This window comes from Phascolarctos cinereus, unplaced genomic scaffold (genome assembly GCF_003287225.1).
Source record: "Phascolarctos cinereus isolate Bilbo 61053 unplaced genomic scaffold, phaCin_HiC Scaffold_4;HRSCAF=312, whole genome shotgun sequence".
In the NCBI taxonomy this organism is placed as follows: Eukaryota; Metazoa; Chordata; class Mammalia; order Diprotodontia; family Phascolarctidae; genus Phascolarctos; species Phascolarctos cinereus.
Window position 1 is genome coordinate 16617727 of NW_027555847.1, and position 14225 is coordinate 16631951.

General features: G+C 44.5%; 1 protein-coding gene across 1 annotated transcript in view; it reads left to right on the forward strand.

Moving 5' to 3' along the window:
* Positions 1–14225, forward strand: part of ITGA9 (integrin subunit alpha 9) — a 354182-nt gene that overhangs the window by 224066 nt on the left and 115891 nt on the right. Inside the window, exon 18 of the mRNA XM_020979532.2 lies at positions 6655–6805. Within this exon, the coding sequence (XP_020835191.1) occupies positions 6655–6805 (151 nt within the window). The remainder of the gene's footprint in view (positions 1–6654; positions 6806–14225) is intronic.

Genomic DNA, 14225 nt, shown 5'->3' on the forward strand with positions numbered 1-14225 from the left:
GGGAAGTAGCTGGTTCCCATCTTCTCCCCACTGGAGGTCTGCAGGCCAAGATTGGGTGGCCACTTGTTAGAAGCATCTTAGAGGGGATTCTTGGTCAGGGCTGGGCCGCCACAGACTGCCTTCAAGGTCCCTCTTGGTTCCAACATTCTGTGGCTGCTTTGGTATCATCTTTGGTAGCAGAATTATGGGAAAACAAACACTTATTCCAATCCCCAATGATGTGATTTCCTCTAATATAGTGGGGGTGAAAAGGAAGGCTTCCCTCTGTTGCTCATTTGCTATGAGGCCGAGCAGTGTGGGTGTTGGTGACAGAATTCTGATACCTTCCCCTGCCAGTGTGAAGGATTGTTCTGGTTGTGTGGCAAAGTGGAGGTGGGATGGTCTCAGAGACAGGAAGGGCTGGGGCTCTCCCTCATAGGTCTAGGGTAAAGCTGGAAGGGTCCTCAGAAGCCACCAGGTCTAATTCCCTTATTTTACAGAAGAGGAAACTGAGTCTCCTTGAGGTGAAAGGACAGGCCAAGGTCACACAGGAGTGGAATTTGAACTCAGACCCTGGAGTCAGTGCTCTTTCTAACATACTATACTTAAAGCTATTGAAACCGAAAAGAGGCCCAAGATTTTTGGGACATTGGGTACGTGTCACTTTGGCCAGGTCTCTAGGCAGCTGAGAGAGTCCACTGCTGATGCGCTCTGGCAGGGGGCGTTTTGTATCCCAGTGAAGTCCCAGGTGTAGACCCCCACTTCTCTCTCACCCCCCAACCCCAGAGCTCATGGGGTCACATACCCAGAGCCCCTTTATTTTACTGATGAAGAAAGAAAGGCCCAGAGGGGGAGGTGGCTTGGTAAGGTAACACAGGCAGGTAGAGGTAGAGCTGGGATTCTGATGTAGCTTCTAGGGGCAATCCAGTGATTTTAACTACCTCCCACTGCCTGATAACCACAGTTATCAGCAATGGTCTGAGCAGAAGGACTTTATTGCTGTCATAGGTGATGACCACACACTTGACCTCTTTCTGTAATTAGGTCCTCCAGGTCTGGACCAGATTTTTCACTGGGACAGGAAATGCCCTATGACAAGGCAGACTTTTGCTTGATTTTCAACATCTGATCTTAGAGGGATGAATTGACCCCTGAGGGGAAGTGACTGGTCCAGGGTCATACAACCAGTACATGTCAGAGGCAGGACTGGTCCTTTCAGAGCCCAAGACCAGCTCTTCTATTCACTATACCACACTGCCTTTCAATTTGGCCTTTAATACACTCAAGAATATTGTGAGAGACACTTCTTATGCAACCGAGCTATGGTGCTTCTCCCATCAAGAGAAGAACAACAGTGGAATGGATGAAACTCTTTGGGGGAGAAAATCGGTTGACAAAGAGTTCCGTTCTTCTTCTACAAACAAGCTGGCCCCCTGGGCCATGTTGGCCAGGAGCAGGGCCTGCTTGTTTGAAGCCTCTAGGAATGTTTGCTGAGAGGCTGTCCTTCACAGGGGCCGCTGTTATTTCTAGATTAGATGACAGGGGGCCGCTCAGGGCAGCGCTTCCTGAGGGCGTTGCAGTGGAAGAGAATTCCAACTTGAAAGGCCATTGTGTCCAGCCCTGCCTTGGCTTGGGCTGGCGCTGTGGCTGCAGCTGGTGCTGGGAGTGAAGCTGGGGTGTATGAACCAATGGGGCTTTTGGTCTCTGCACACAGTGCTCATAACTCTACGGTCCTGGAGACCTGAGGGTGATTCTTGGCTCTCGCATTAATGGATTGCACCATGGAGAAGTCACTTTAACTCCTGACCTGGCTTTTCTAGGTGGCTCAGTGGATAGAGCCCTGGGCCTAAAGTCAGAAAGACCTGATTTCAAATCTGGCCTCAGACACTTACTAAGTGACCCTGAGTAGTCACTTAACCTTTGTCTCAGTTTTTCCAACTGTAAAATGGGGATCATGATAGCACCTACCTTCCAGGATCAAATGAGATAGTGTTTGTAAAGTGCTTACTTAGTACAGTTGCTAACGAAATGCCTTCTTTTCTTCCTTTTTCAATTTCATCTCCTCCTCTCCCTTTTTCTTCTCTCCTCTCCTCCAATGAAAAAACCTTGATATTAAATATCAGCGGTGATACTTATTTGTGACTATTTACCTGTAAGTTGATTTCATCACACAAAGCACCATAACTCTATAGCAAACCTTGGAGATGTTGTGGGATTGGTTCCAGACCACTGCAATAAAGCAAGTCATACAAACTTTCTGGTTTCCCAGTGCATATAAAAGTTATGTTTGCACTATACTGTAACCTATTAAGTGTACAGTAGTGTTATGTCTTTAAAAATGTACATATCTTAATTGAAAATACTTTATTACTGACAAATGCTAACCATCATGTTAGCCTTCAGCAAGCCCTCACCTTTTTGCTGGTTGAATGTCTTACCTCAGAGTCCATGGTTGCTGATTGATTAGGGTAGTGGTTGCTGAAGGTGGGGGTGGCTGTGGCAATTTCTTAAAATAAGATAACAATGAAGTTTGCCACATTGACTCTTCCTTTAACTTGAACACTTGGAGGCCATTGTAGGGTTATTAATTGGCCTAATTTCGATATTGTTGTGTCTCAGGGACTAGGGAGGCCCAAGGCGGGTAGAACAGCGGGTTGGTGGAGTAGTCAGAACACACAAACATTTATCGATTAAGTACACTGTCTTCTATGGGCATGGTTTATGGTTTCCCAGATCACCATAATCGATATAATAATAATGGAAAAAGTTTGAAATATTATGAGAATTACTAAAATGTGACCCAGAGACAGGGTGTGAGCAAATGCTTTTGGAAAAATGGCGCTAATGGACTTGCTTAAGGCAGGGGTGGTCACCACAAACTTTCAATTTGTAAAAATCACACTATCTGCAAAGCATAATAAAGCAAAATGCAATAATGAGCTATGCCTGTGTAGAGTTGAGTCCCTTCTGCTAAATCCCCTTCAGCATTCTTTATTCATTCATTCTGATTTACTTCTCCTAGTCTGATTGTAGTTAGTGGGGATTCTATTCTTGCTCTGTTTTTTATTTGCTTTGCATTGCTTCATAAAGGGCTCTGCAGATTTCTTTGTATTCCTCATCGTTGTCATTCTTAATTACATTCCAGTACCCCATGACATCAATATACCACCATTTAGTTAATCATCACGCTATTTTTGGATATGTAGGCTGCTTTCAGGGTTTTAAAAAAAGACACACAATGCTGCTATGAAAATCTTTGAACAGAGAGCTCTTTTTTTGGGATACCACTTCAGGGGATGATCCTGAAAATGGAATTACTGTGTCAAAGGGTAAGACTATTTTTGTAACTTTTACTGTATACTGCCAGATTGCTCTCCAAAAAGGTCGACAAATTTGTCATTCTGCCATTAGGGAATGAGTGTTCCTGTTTTTCCACAGTCCTGCCAGCATTGACTTTTATTGCTGATAATAATTTTGACAGCTTGATGTGTGTGTGCTTGCATTTGAGTTTTAAAAAATTCATCTCTTTAAAAAAGTGGACGAAGGAATGCACTAGCATTGTAGTTAGAGACCCAGAGTTCAGATCCTGACTCTGTTTCTTATGATCTGGGTGACTTTGAAAAAAATCACTTCTCTCTGGGCCTGAGTTTCCTTCTTTGTAAAATGAGGTGGCTAGGTGGTGCAGTGGATGGACTGCTGGACCTGGAGTCAGGAAGACCTGAGTTTAAATGCAACCTCAGACACTAGCTGTGTGACCTTCATCAAATCCTTTAACCTCTGTTTGCCTCAGTTTCCTCAACAGTAAAATGAGGATAATAATAACACCAACCCCAGAGGGTTGTTGTGAGGGTTATATGAGATAATATTTATAAAATGCATTTAGCACAGTGCCTGGACACTGTATAAATACAAATGATGATATTTATTTGGGGGTTGGACTACATTGTGTCTGAGGTCTCTTCTACTGTAGGTCTAGGATACTATAATCCTATAATGGGGCTTTAGTTTTTCTCATCGTCAACATGAGAGGGCTGAAACAGATGCCCCTCTGAGGTTCTTCTCAGCTTTGTCATGCTATGATTCTTTGAATCCTTTAAATAGAATCACAACACCAGCAACAGCTGACATTTATATACTTAACTGATAAAGTGCTTCATATAAATTATCTTATTTGATCTGGGTAGAGAGAATTATCCCCATTACACAGATGAAGAAACTGTCAAGATGACTTTTCCAATGTCACTTAGCATAATTTGGAAGTAAGCTATTGTTTCTCAAGTCATGAGTCATTTATAGAACAAGTGTTTATTAAGCATATGCTATGTTCCAGACATCATTCTAGGGCTAGGACTTGATGAAAAGGAAATAGGCCCTGCCCTCAGGAAGCTTATATTATCCTGGGGGAGATGCATGTATGGAGATAAGTAAATGTGCCCTATATACAAAGTAAACATGTCACATGTACAAAGTAAGCACACCACTTATACAAAGTAAATGTGTCACATATACAAAGTAAACATGGCACACTTAGTGGCATATAGTAAACACATCATACATTCAAAGTAAATAGCAATTTTGGAGAGAGAGGATCCCTTCCTTAGCAATGGTGAGATCAGGGTGGGCCTCATGTAGGAGGTGGCACTTGACTTCTGCCTTGAAGGAAGATTCTAAGAAGTGGGGGTGAGAGGGCCATTCTGGGCATGAGGTATAGCCATGAGCAAAGGCCCTGCACCACCTAGGATGATGCCATTCTGTGATAGGATGACAGGCACTACTAATTCCTATAATTTCTACTCAAGTTCAAATTGAAAGAGTGTTCTCAAACCTCCTTGAGTGTGATGCCTTAAATCCCTGAGATGGGACAGAAATAGCCTTGAGTTCAGTTAAAATTAAATTAGCCTGCATAATAAATAACTGCTGCAATCACTCGGGGGTCAGGGTCCCACTTTCTTGGCGCTAACCCAGGGATTTGGAATTCTCTCCTAAGTTACAGATTTGGATCGGTTCAGGCCATCAGTGCTTTTACTTCCAAAGTAGGAAAGCCAGAGTTTTTAGGGGCGGATGGTTCTGGTTGCTTGTCCTCCATCTAAAACAACAGTGTGGGTGGACACCAGTAATTTCCCCATCTCCTTTCAGAGTCCCCATTTTCACCTGTAAAGCATCGCATGATTCCAACCACTCGTTATCATTCAGCAGGCCCATCTAAGAATGCATTAACCTTGTTTTTTTACCTTGCTTTTCCCCCCTCCTAGGGCAATATCCAGAAAAAAAAATAGAGCAGCATGAAATGAATAAATATGCATTTATGAAGCCCTTGTTTTATGTTTTGAACACCCTGCTAAGCATGGGTGATATGAATACAAAAATGAAACATTCTTTCCCTCAGGGAGCTTACATTCTAATGCAGAATCCCAAGAGGTGTATTAGAATCATGGAGACCCTCTGTCTGGGAGCAATGGAAGGGTTGATGTGATTATGGTGCCCAGAGTAAGAGGTGAATGAGGGGGGCACGGCTGGAACTGGTGGTGGCTAGCAGCAAGATGGTTGAGGCTGGGGTATGGCCCTGGTGAGATGTCCTGGGCTACTTGAATTTGCACTCATGCTCTCACCAGTAAGGAAGGCATGGCCCCAGAGTGGGAACTCCAAAGCTTGGTAGCTTAGCTTAAGCATAGGCATTATATCTGGAAGTCTGTTTCCAAGGGATGACAATGGCAGGCTGGGTGGCAAAAAGAAGGCCAGGATGAAGCCAAGGGACCAGTGACTGAGGCTGTGCCCAGAAGGCCAGCCTTGGGGTCCAGAGGGTCCAGGTGCAAGTCCTGCTTCTGACCCAGAGGTGATGGTAGACTATGTGACCAAGGCACCTCTCAGTGCTGAAGTCAACATTCTAAGACTGTAAGTTACTGCCCAGTCATTGGTCAATGCCAGCAAAGGGAGGTCCTGTACCTGGAGTTTCCTGTGTGGATGAAAGCACGAGCTTTCCACCTCCATTCACAAAATAATAATCACCGGTATTTATGTAGCACTTTAAGGTTTTAAAAGTGCTTTCCACATCAATCAATCAATATCGATTGATCAATAAACATTAAGTACCTACTATGGTCTAAGGCTCTGACTGTGCCAAGTGCTAGGGATGCATAAAGAGGCAAAAGATGCTCCCTTCTCTCCAGGAGTTCACAATCTTATTAATTAAGTATTAATTAATCTTACTTGGTGTAATGACTTCTGTGTATTTATTGGTGTCCACCTAAAAAGTATGGAATTACGAATTTTGACTGCAGGTCAGACGATCATCTCCTCATCATCACATTATTAATGATCATCATGTTTCAGTATTAAAACACTTTCATAATTACTTGTGATCCTGAGGGAGAGAGGCCTGGAGAGCACTTGGGAGCTTGGCTCAGTCTGTCCTTCTGCTTTCATGTGGGGGCGGGGAATCGGGAGCACTGAGCCGAGGGGCAGGAGCAGAGGGAGAAAGCATAGAATGCACAGTCAAGTTAACATTGGCATTTTTTTTTCTGAATAAGGACATCTTTCAGATTTCTTTATGTAAAGTTGAATTTGCATAATGAGAATTTACATAAAGCAAGACCTGCCTGCATGTCCAAGGCCCACTGCTTCTTCTGCCAGGAACCTTGCCGGTACACGCTAATGTCCTTCTATTTATAATTACAGCGTCGATGGAGAAACACCATACCTGGCCCTGGGGGCCGTGAAGAATCTTTCTCTTAATATTTCCATTTCCAACCTGGGGGACGACGCCTACGATGCCAATGTCTCCTTCAATGTTTCTCGAGAGCTGTTTTTCATCAACATGTGGCAGAAGGTAAGTCTGCACAGCCCCTGCTGTGGCCCAGCTCCATACCAAATCTTTGCCATCACAGAGCACGAGCCTTGATCTCCTCCCACGTGGATGTGTTTGGTCCCTTAGCAGGGGGATGACTTTGTTTCCCTACTTGGAAAGTGATGCAGATACGGCCAAAGATGATGTTAGCATTACTCACGGCAGCTGCTCTAGCTTGTCACAATTGCCCTTGGATTGAAAGGGAGGTTTCACTGAAGAATTAGACTAGCCAGGAATACAAAACCTTTTTTGGGGCTTTTAAACTCACACAGGGGAAAGCTGGATGGTTTAATGTGAGATGCCCCAGTATGAGAACCCGCAGCAGAGACAGGTGCAACATGGGAAGGATTGGAGGGTGTCTTCTGCCTTCCAGACTCCAGGGCAGCTGCCAACGTCTCCTAAGCAGGATGAGGACAGGCAAGGAAGGGAGAAGGAACTAGGTGGAGTGGATAGGGAGTCTTGGACTTGGAGTCAGAAAAACCTGGTTTCAAATCCTGCCTCAGAGACGTACTACCTGAGGGACTTTGGCAAGTCATTTGATTTTTCTGTGCCTCGGTTTCCTCATATACAAAAAGAAGAGGTTGGACTCAGTGGTCTTGAAAGTCCCTTCTGATCTAAGTCTGTGACCCCATGGATCAAGAGAATCCTTGGAACCTCGCATACACAGATCTGCGGGGATGGAAGGAAGAAGACAGTCCTAGGACAGGCTGCCACCTAGGGTTTGGGGTTCCATCGACCAAACTTGTACTGTGCCTCCCAGACATGAGGGCACCCTGGGGATGCTGAAGAGGGTCAGAGGATTAATAGCAAGAGACACGTTCTTGCCACATTGGCTGGGGAACTGGAAGTTTGTAGGAAGGATAATTCCCAATGTAGAAAATCACAGCCAAAAATGAGAGGGGCTGCCAGGTGGGAGAAGGGAGTATTTGTTTAGAGCTTAGATCGTCTTTCATAGAGAAGGCCAGGCTTGGGAAACTAGGAAGGCTTTTTGGATGACTGCCGGAAAGCAGAAGACCGTGTTGATGAATGCTTAGGGAAAATAGAATGGAAAGGTTCCTGCTCTGAATCAGAGCTGTTGAGTTCATAAAATGATGGGTTTGCAGCTCGAAGGGACCTGAAAGACCAGTCACTTGAACCTCTTCCTTTTGTAGAACAGGAAACTGAGGCCTATAGAGATAAAATGACTTGCTCCAAATGACACAGGTTGAGAGTGGGAGGGCTTGTTCCTGAACCCATGTCTAGCTAGCAATATGGCGGCCATTCCTCTGCATTGTCTCTGTAGTACCCTCACCCCCATCTATTGTCCTAGAGCCCTGCAGAGCACACAGGTTGGGGGTAAGTTTTAAGCTGCTCTGCTCCTTCCCCTTCTCTATCCCCCCCCACCGCCTTGCCTATCCCTTTTATATATTTGTATGTATTTATATATTTAAAAGCTGAAAAGGAAGAATTGTATTTTATTCCTTTTTAAAATCAAGGCTTATGTTGCAACTTTTAAAAAGTACCCTTTAAATAAATACACCCTGTGTGTATGTAAGGAGGAGGGTGGCAGGGTAAAAAAAAAAAAAAGGACTTAATGGGAGTTAATAGGAAAATTACCATGAAAGAAGCAGGTCCAATTATGGTGATGTCCTCTTCAAGGGGCCACTGCTGCTTTTCATTTTCTGTCAGTCTTCAAAGGGCCCAGACTTGACCCTAGTAGCCTGAGGAAGGATCCAGGCTCTTGTGGATCTGGACCAGGCCTCATTTGTAGCTCCCCTTAGCCTCTCCGGGCACCGCTTGGGTCAAGGGCTTCTTGGGAAATCGAGAGTCCAAGGCTCTTTCTCACAGTCTTGATGGATATGCTGACTTCCCTTCCCCTCCCCCCCTTTCCTGGTAGAGTCACCAGAGCCCCTGGGATTTTCCAAATGTAAATATTCTGTTTCCAGAAATTTAGCGCTTTGGGAAGGTGGTCAGCCTCCTTGCACACAGTTTTAACAATAATCAAAAAAAGTGTGAAGCATCTCTTAGTTAGATGAGTTAGTTAGAGAGATCCAGGAATTTGGGAGGTGGTACCCTTTCTGAGGTTTTATTGTAGCTATAATTGAAATATGTGGTATGGCGTTTTTTTTTGGTCTATAATTGCCAACGTTACTTTACTGTTTCTTAACTCTGGAGAAGTGAGGACCTGGATGGGGAGGGAGAGATTGAGTATGCAATATGGCGGCTTCTTGCTGGCTGGCTGCTTTGTCCTTTTACATGTGTGACCGGGGCTCTGAATTCAAAATGAAGCAGGGATCCCTAAGGCCCTCAGATGAAAGTGTGGCAAAGCACCCTCTTCCCTAATGACTTTTTGTAAACTGAGGCAAAATTTCCCATAGAGGTGTCCTATCTCAGGTTTCTTGCGTTTCTTAAGTTGTCTCTCTCTCTGTTCATACATCTATCCAATCAGCCATCCCTTTGCTCTCATATTTTGACCTTCCCCTCTTCCTGCAAGGATAGTAACAAAAGATAAATAAAAGACAGTGGCACCATGGTTCAAGTAGAGTATGAGCTGAGGCTGGGGGAAGATCCTACGGACAATGAAAAGGGTTCAGGTTGGGGATTAGGTTTGTTGTTTTTTTTTTTTAAAGCTTTGTTACGGGAAAGAAAGTGACCCAAGAAGGGACAAGAATGGCTAATGCCAGAGCCCTGGACTAGGAGGGAGATGCCTCAGCTAACTAATTTGTAAAATGAGATAATGGGGTAGGTAGCACGGCATATAGAACATCGGACCTGAGTTCAAATCCCCATCTCAGATACTAGCTGTGTGACCCTGGGCAAGTCACTTAACCCAGATTGCTTCCATCACCCCAATGAAGTAACAATGCAAGCCCTGTCTAATGCATGGAGTTGTGAGGAAAATGCTGTGTAAACTATGAAGCACTGTTGCCCTTAGTGCCAGTGCTAAAATTAGCTCCAATGTCTCCTGTCTGTAGCTTGCTTGTACCTAGATGTTTGCATATTTTCTCCTCCATTAGATTGTGAGTTCCTTGAAGGCAGGGACTGTCTTTTGCCATTCTTTGCACATAGTAGGTTCTTAATAATTGCTTGTTGATGACTGGACTGCTCAGATAAGAATGGAGTTAAAATCATTTGTCTCTTTCCTCTTCCTCCTGTCCCACCTGACCTCTTGACTTGAGTTAGATTTGTACATGGCGCCCTGATTGGGAATTCCTCTGACTCTACCCTCTTGGCCACATTGCCTTTTGTGGGAGTTTCCACAGAAAGCTGAGGCTTGGTTTGTTGACCTCTCAGACTTGTTTCCAGCCAGCCTTAGACTTCTCTGACTGCTCTTTGTCCTGGGTTAGGGCACTGGGGGAAGTTGTTGGGAAGGAAGCGCATCCCTGGGCCCCTCTGAGGAGAGCTGTGAGCTCCTTGTTAAACGCAGCCTGAAGCCTTCTTTTATAGGTTGTTAAGTATAAAATTGGCTTTTGGGGCTTTCAAGGCTTATTCTTTATGGCATAAGGAATGGAGAGGCAGGGACTTATTTCTCTTATAAAGTGAGTTATGGGTTTATCTGTCTTGGCTTCAGAAGGTCAATTTCCTTGTCTTTGGAGTTTCTTTTCACTTTCAAGAGAGACTATTCAAGATGGTGCCAGGAGAGAACTGGAGTTCAAGTTCTAATCCTAGTGGAAGGGGAGCCCTGTAAATATACATGTATATGTATATAATGTCTTACTTGGGAGTCTTTGTGTATCTATGTTCCAAAAGAGGGTTCCCCACACACTTTGTATCCAGCTGTTTGAGCACAATGGAATGTGATTAATGGATTTTGGAAAGAATGAAGGAAACAGCCGTTATTGTGTTTACTGTGTGCCAAGAAATGTGCTAAGCACTGGGGTTAGACATGTGGAGGTCTTTTGGACTCTCTCTAATGGAATAGCCACCTCATTTAGGTGAGTGGTAGCCGGGAAGGGGTATCATGGTTTCCAATGACAGTGGCCTTCTTGCTCTTCCTCTCTGGATTCTGGTCATCTTCTTTGGCTGTGGGCCATATCTGCAGTCCTCATCTCTGCCTCCTCTCAGCTCCCCTGGCTTCCTTGAAATCCCAGCTAAAAGTCCCTCCTTCTGTAGGAAGCCTTTCCTAATCCCCCGTAATCCTAGAGCCTTCCCTGAGATTAGCTTGGATTTACTCTGTTTATATCTTGTTTGCATGTTCCCTCTTCCATTAGACTGTGAGCTCCTTGAGGGCAGGGACTGTTTTTTGCTTTTCTTTGTGTCCCCAGCACTTAGCACAGTGCCTGGCACATAGTATGTGCTTAGTAAATGTTTACTGACTGACTGGAAAGGTACTGGATTGAGGATTGAGTGAGGCCCCAGAAGTGTAGGTTGGCATGCTCTATCCAGGAACAACAGAAGTACTGGTTTGATTATGGTTCAATAATTAACGATGGCAGCTTGGAGGTGGAGTATACTTGTGCAGTGTCAAGGTAGCTGTGAGAAGAAGGCTGAAGAGTAGAGTGAGGCATGGTTGGAGGCAGGCCTCCTTGTACCAGATGACTGAGGTAATGACCAGTCAGGACCCTGAGGCACGAGTTTCTGAAGGTGAAAGGGTTAAGTCCTCTGGGGCATGGTGTCTGGTCAGAGAAGTGGAGAATCCAAATAGGGGATCTTTCCAGTAAAGGAGGCACCCATAACTTAGTAGGTAAGTTTTAGAAAGTTGCCTGAGGCTTAGAGAGATTGGGAGACATTTATAGTCACACAGCTGACAAGCCTTGGAGGTTGGATCTGAACCCAGGTCTTCCAGACTCAAAGTCTAACCTGGCTAAGCTTCTGGCACTCCAGATTTTTTTCCACCTCTATCCCAGGAGCTTTCTCAGGCTGTAGACACCTTGACTTCTGTGCCGCCTTCTATGATTGGAGAGTTTCTCTCTCAAACCTCCAATTGAGAAAGTAACTGCGCCAGCAATGTTCACTTCTAACCTGGCTCAGTCTGGGGTTTCTGCATTCTTCCCCCTCCCCTCCATACCATCTTGCTTTTTAGCCTTTTTATAGATTTTCCTTTCTTCATTAGAATATAAGCTCTTTGAGGGCAGGGGCTGTCTTATATTTGTATCCCCAGCACTTAGCCTTATGCCTGACATCTATTAAGCATTTAATAAGTGTGTAATCAAATCCAGTCTCTCAATCCAGCATTCTTCTTCCTCTCCTTTTTCTCTCTCCCTCCCTCCCTCTTTCCCTCTCTTTCTTCCCTTCTCTTTCCACACCTACACACAAACACACATAGTGTACGTACATATAAAACCATATGTATGTATAGATGTAGAAAACTTGCAAACCTCAAAGCACTCTATACATGTAGTTATTTTATTGTCATTTATATTCAAGACAATGAATAAGCGTAGTGATGGATTATTTTCAGTTGAGAGAAAGCTGAGGTTGGGAGAGGTGGGCATTCCCAACATTCCATGTGGTCTTTCCTTTCTCTTCTGTGCTGTAGTGTTCCATAAGCCTTTGGTGTCTTTACCAGGGGCTTCCTGAATGGAGACAGTAAGGGCAAGGATCACCCTTGGTTTTTAACACACAGTTCTGTCCTTCACCTCGGCTGGCCTCTCGTCTCTCCCGCTGAACGGTCCATACTTAGCTTATGCCCATCTTCTTCCACTTGTCCTTGAAGTTTCTTCTTTAAAGCAAGATCCGAATGCTGTCATCTAGACTGGTGGGGACCACACTGGAAGGGCAAATTCCACTGGCAGGAAAACATCCCTGCAGCAAAGCCCCCAGGGTCCATTCTGGAATGAAAATGAACAAATAAGAAAGACCCTGACCCCTTCCCATGGCTGACCCTGATGGGGCAGGGACCCTGACCACTCCCTATGGCTGACCCTGATGGGGACAGGGGTGCAGACATCCATTTTAAATCATTCCTTGGTGGAATGCTTTATTGGAGCGGCTTTTCTTTAGATCTGTTTTATGGCTTTAGCTGGCTTTATGTTGCATCTGATGATCATAAGAATAGCTGACATTTATGACTAGTATAATAATATATCTTATAGCTTATAATAATAATAGCTGACAGAACATTTTGAAGTTTGCAAAATACTCTGTGTAGATTATCTCATTTGACCCTCGTCACAACCCAGTGAAATAGTTACAGTTATTGTCTCTATTTTACACATATGGAAACTGAGGTTGAGGTAAGTCATATGACCAGCCCAGAGTCTTCCTGGCTTTCTGTTCACCATACCAAGCTGTCTTTAAAACAAAGACTGAGGTGTTTTGGTTATTGTTGGTGGTGGTGTTAATTATAGCAGACACTTAAATTTTCATAGGTATCTTTCATTTTTACATCACTTAACATTTCTAAATGTATCCATCCCGTGGGGAAAATGGTTCAGCAAAAATAAAGAAGGAAAACAATTTGGCATTATATGCGATGCTCCATCATAACAACAACAGTGACAATAACAATGACGATAATCATAGCTAACGTCTCTGTAGTGCCTGTTATGTGCCAGGCTCTATGCTTACCATTTTACAAACATGACCTCGTTTGATCCTCACAATAACTGTGTTAGGAAGGTGCTATTATTATCCCCCTTTACAGATGAGGAAATTGAGGTAGGCAGAGGTTAAGTGACTTGCCCAGGGTCACAAAGCTAGTTTCTGAGGCTAGGTTTGGACTCGGGTCTTCCTGACTCCAGGCCCAGGCTCCAGGTAGAGGCAGACCTCCAGTACCAAGGCAGAGAGGTGGGAGGAGTGTGTATTCAAGGAGTAGGAAGGAGGGCAGGATTGCTGGATGGTGGAGTGGGTGGAGCAGAGAAGAGTTGAAGGATTGGGAAGGTAGCAGAGGGCCAAGCTGTGCAGGGCTTTTGGTGCTAAACAGGAGTTTGCAACTGATTCTGTGACCTTGGGCAAGTCGCTTAATGTCACTGGGCCTCAGTTTCCTCATCTGTGAAATGAGGGATTTGGACTAAATGGCCTCTAAGGGCCCTTCCAGCTCTAAACCTAGGAGAGGGAAGATTCGAATCCAGCTCTTTTCTGATGCCAAATTTAGGGCTTCTTAAAAAAAAAAAAACACCTGAATTTTGTGGGCCCTCCCCTGCTTTTAAAAGTGATGTGAACCAGAGCTGTGGAAGTAACTGTGGAGGATCAAGAAGATGTTTTCCATCAACTAGAGAACTTCAGAAGAAGGAACATGCAAAGCAGCTGGAAGACTACCTTCTGGGAGGGTGTGCTGGCAGCTGCCGGGTGGAGGTACTGGGAAAAACTGTTAGGCTTGGACTCAGGAAAACCCAAGGTTGAATCCTGCCTCAGACACTTGCTAGCTGTGTGATCATGGGTGAGGCATTTACTCTCTTCCAGCCTTACTTTACTCATTTGTAAGATTAACCGAGGCTTGAGGATGGCACTTGTGATTTCATCGGTGTTAGGGGAAGTCCTG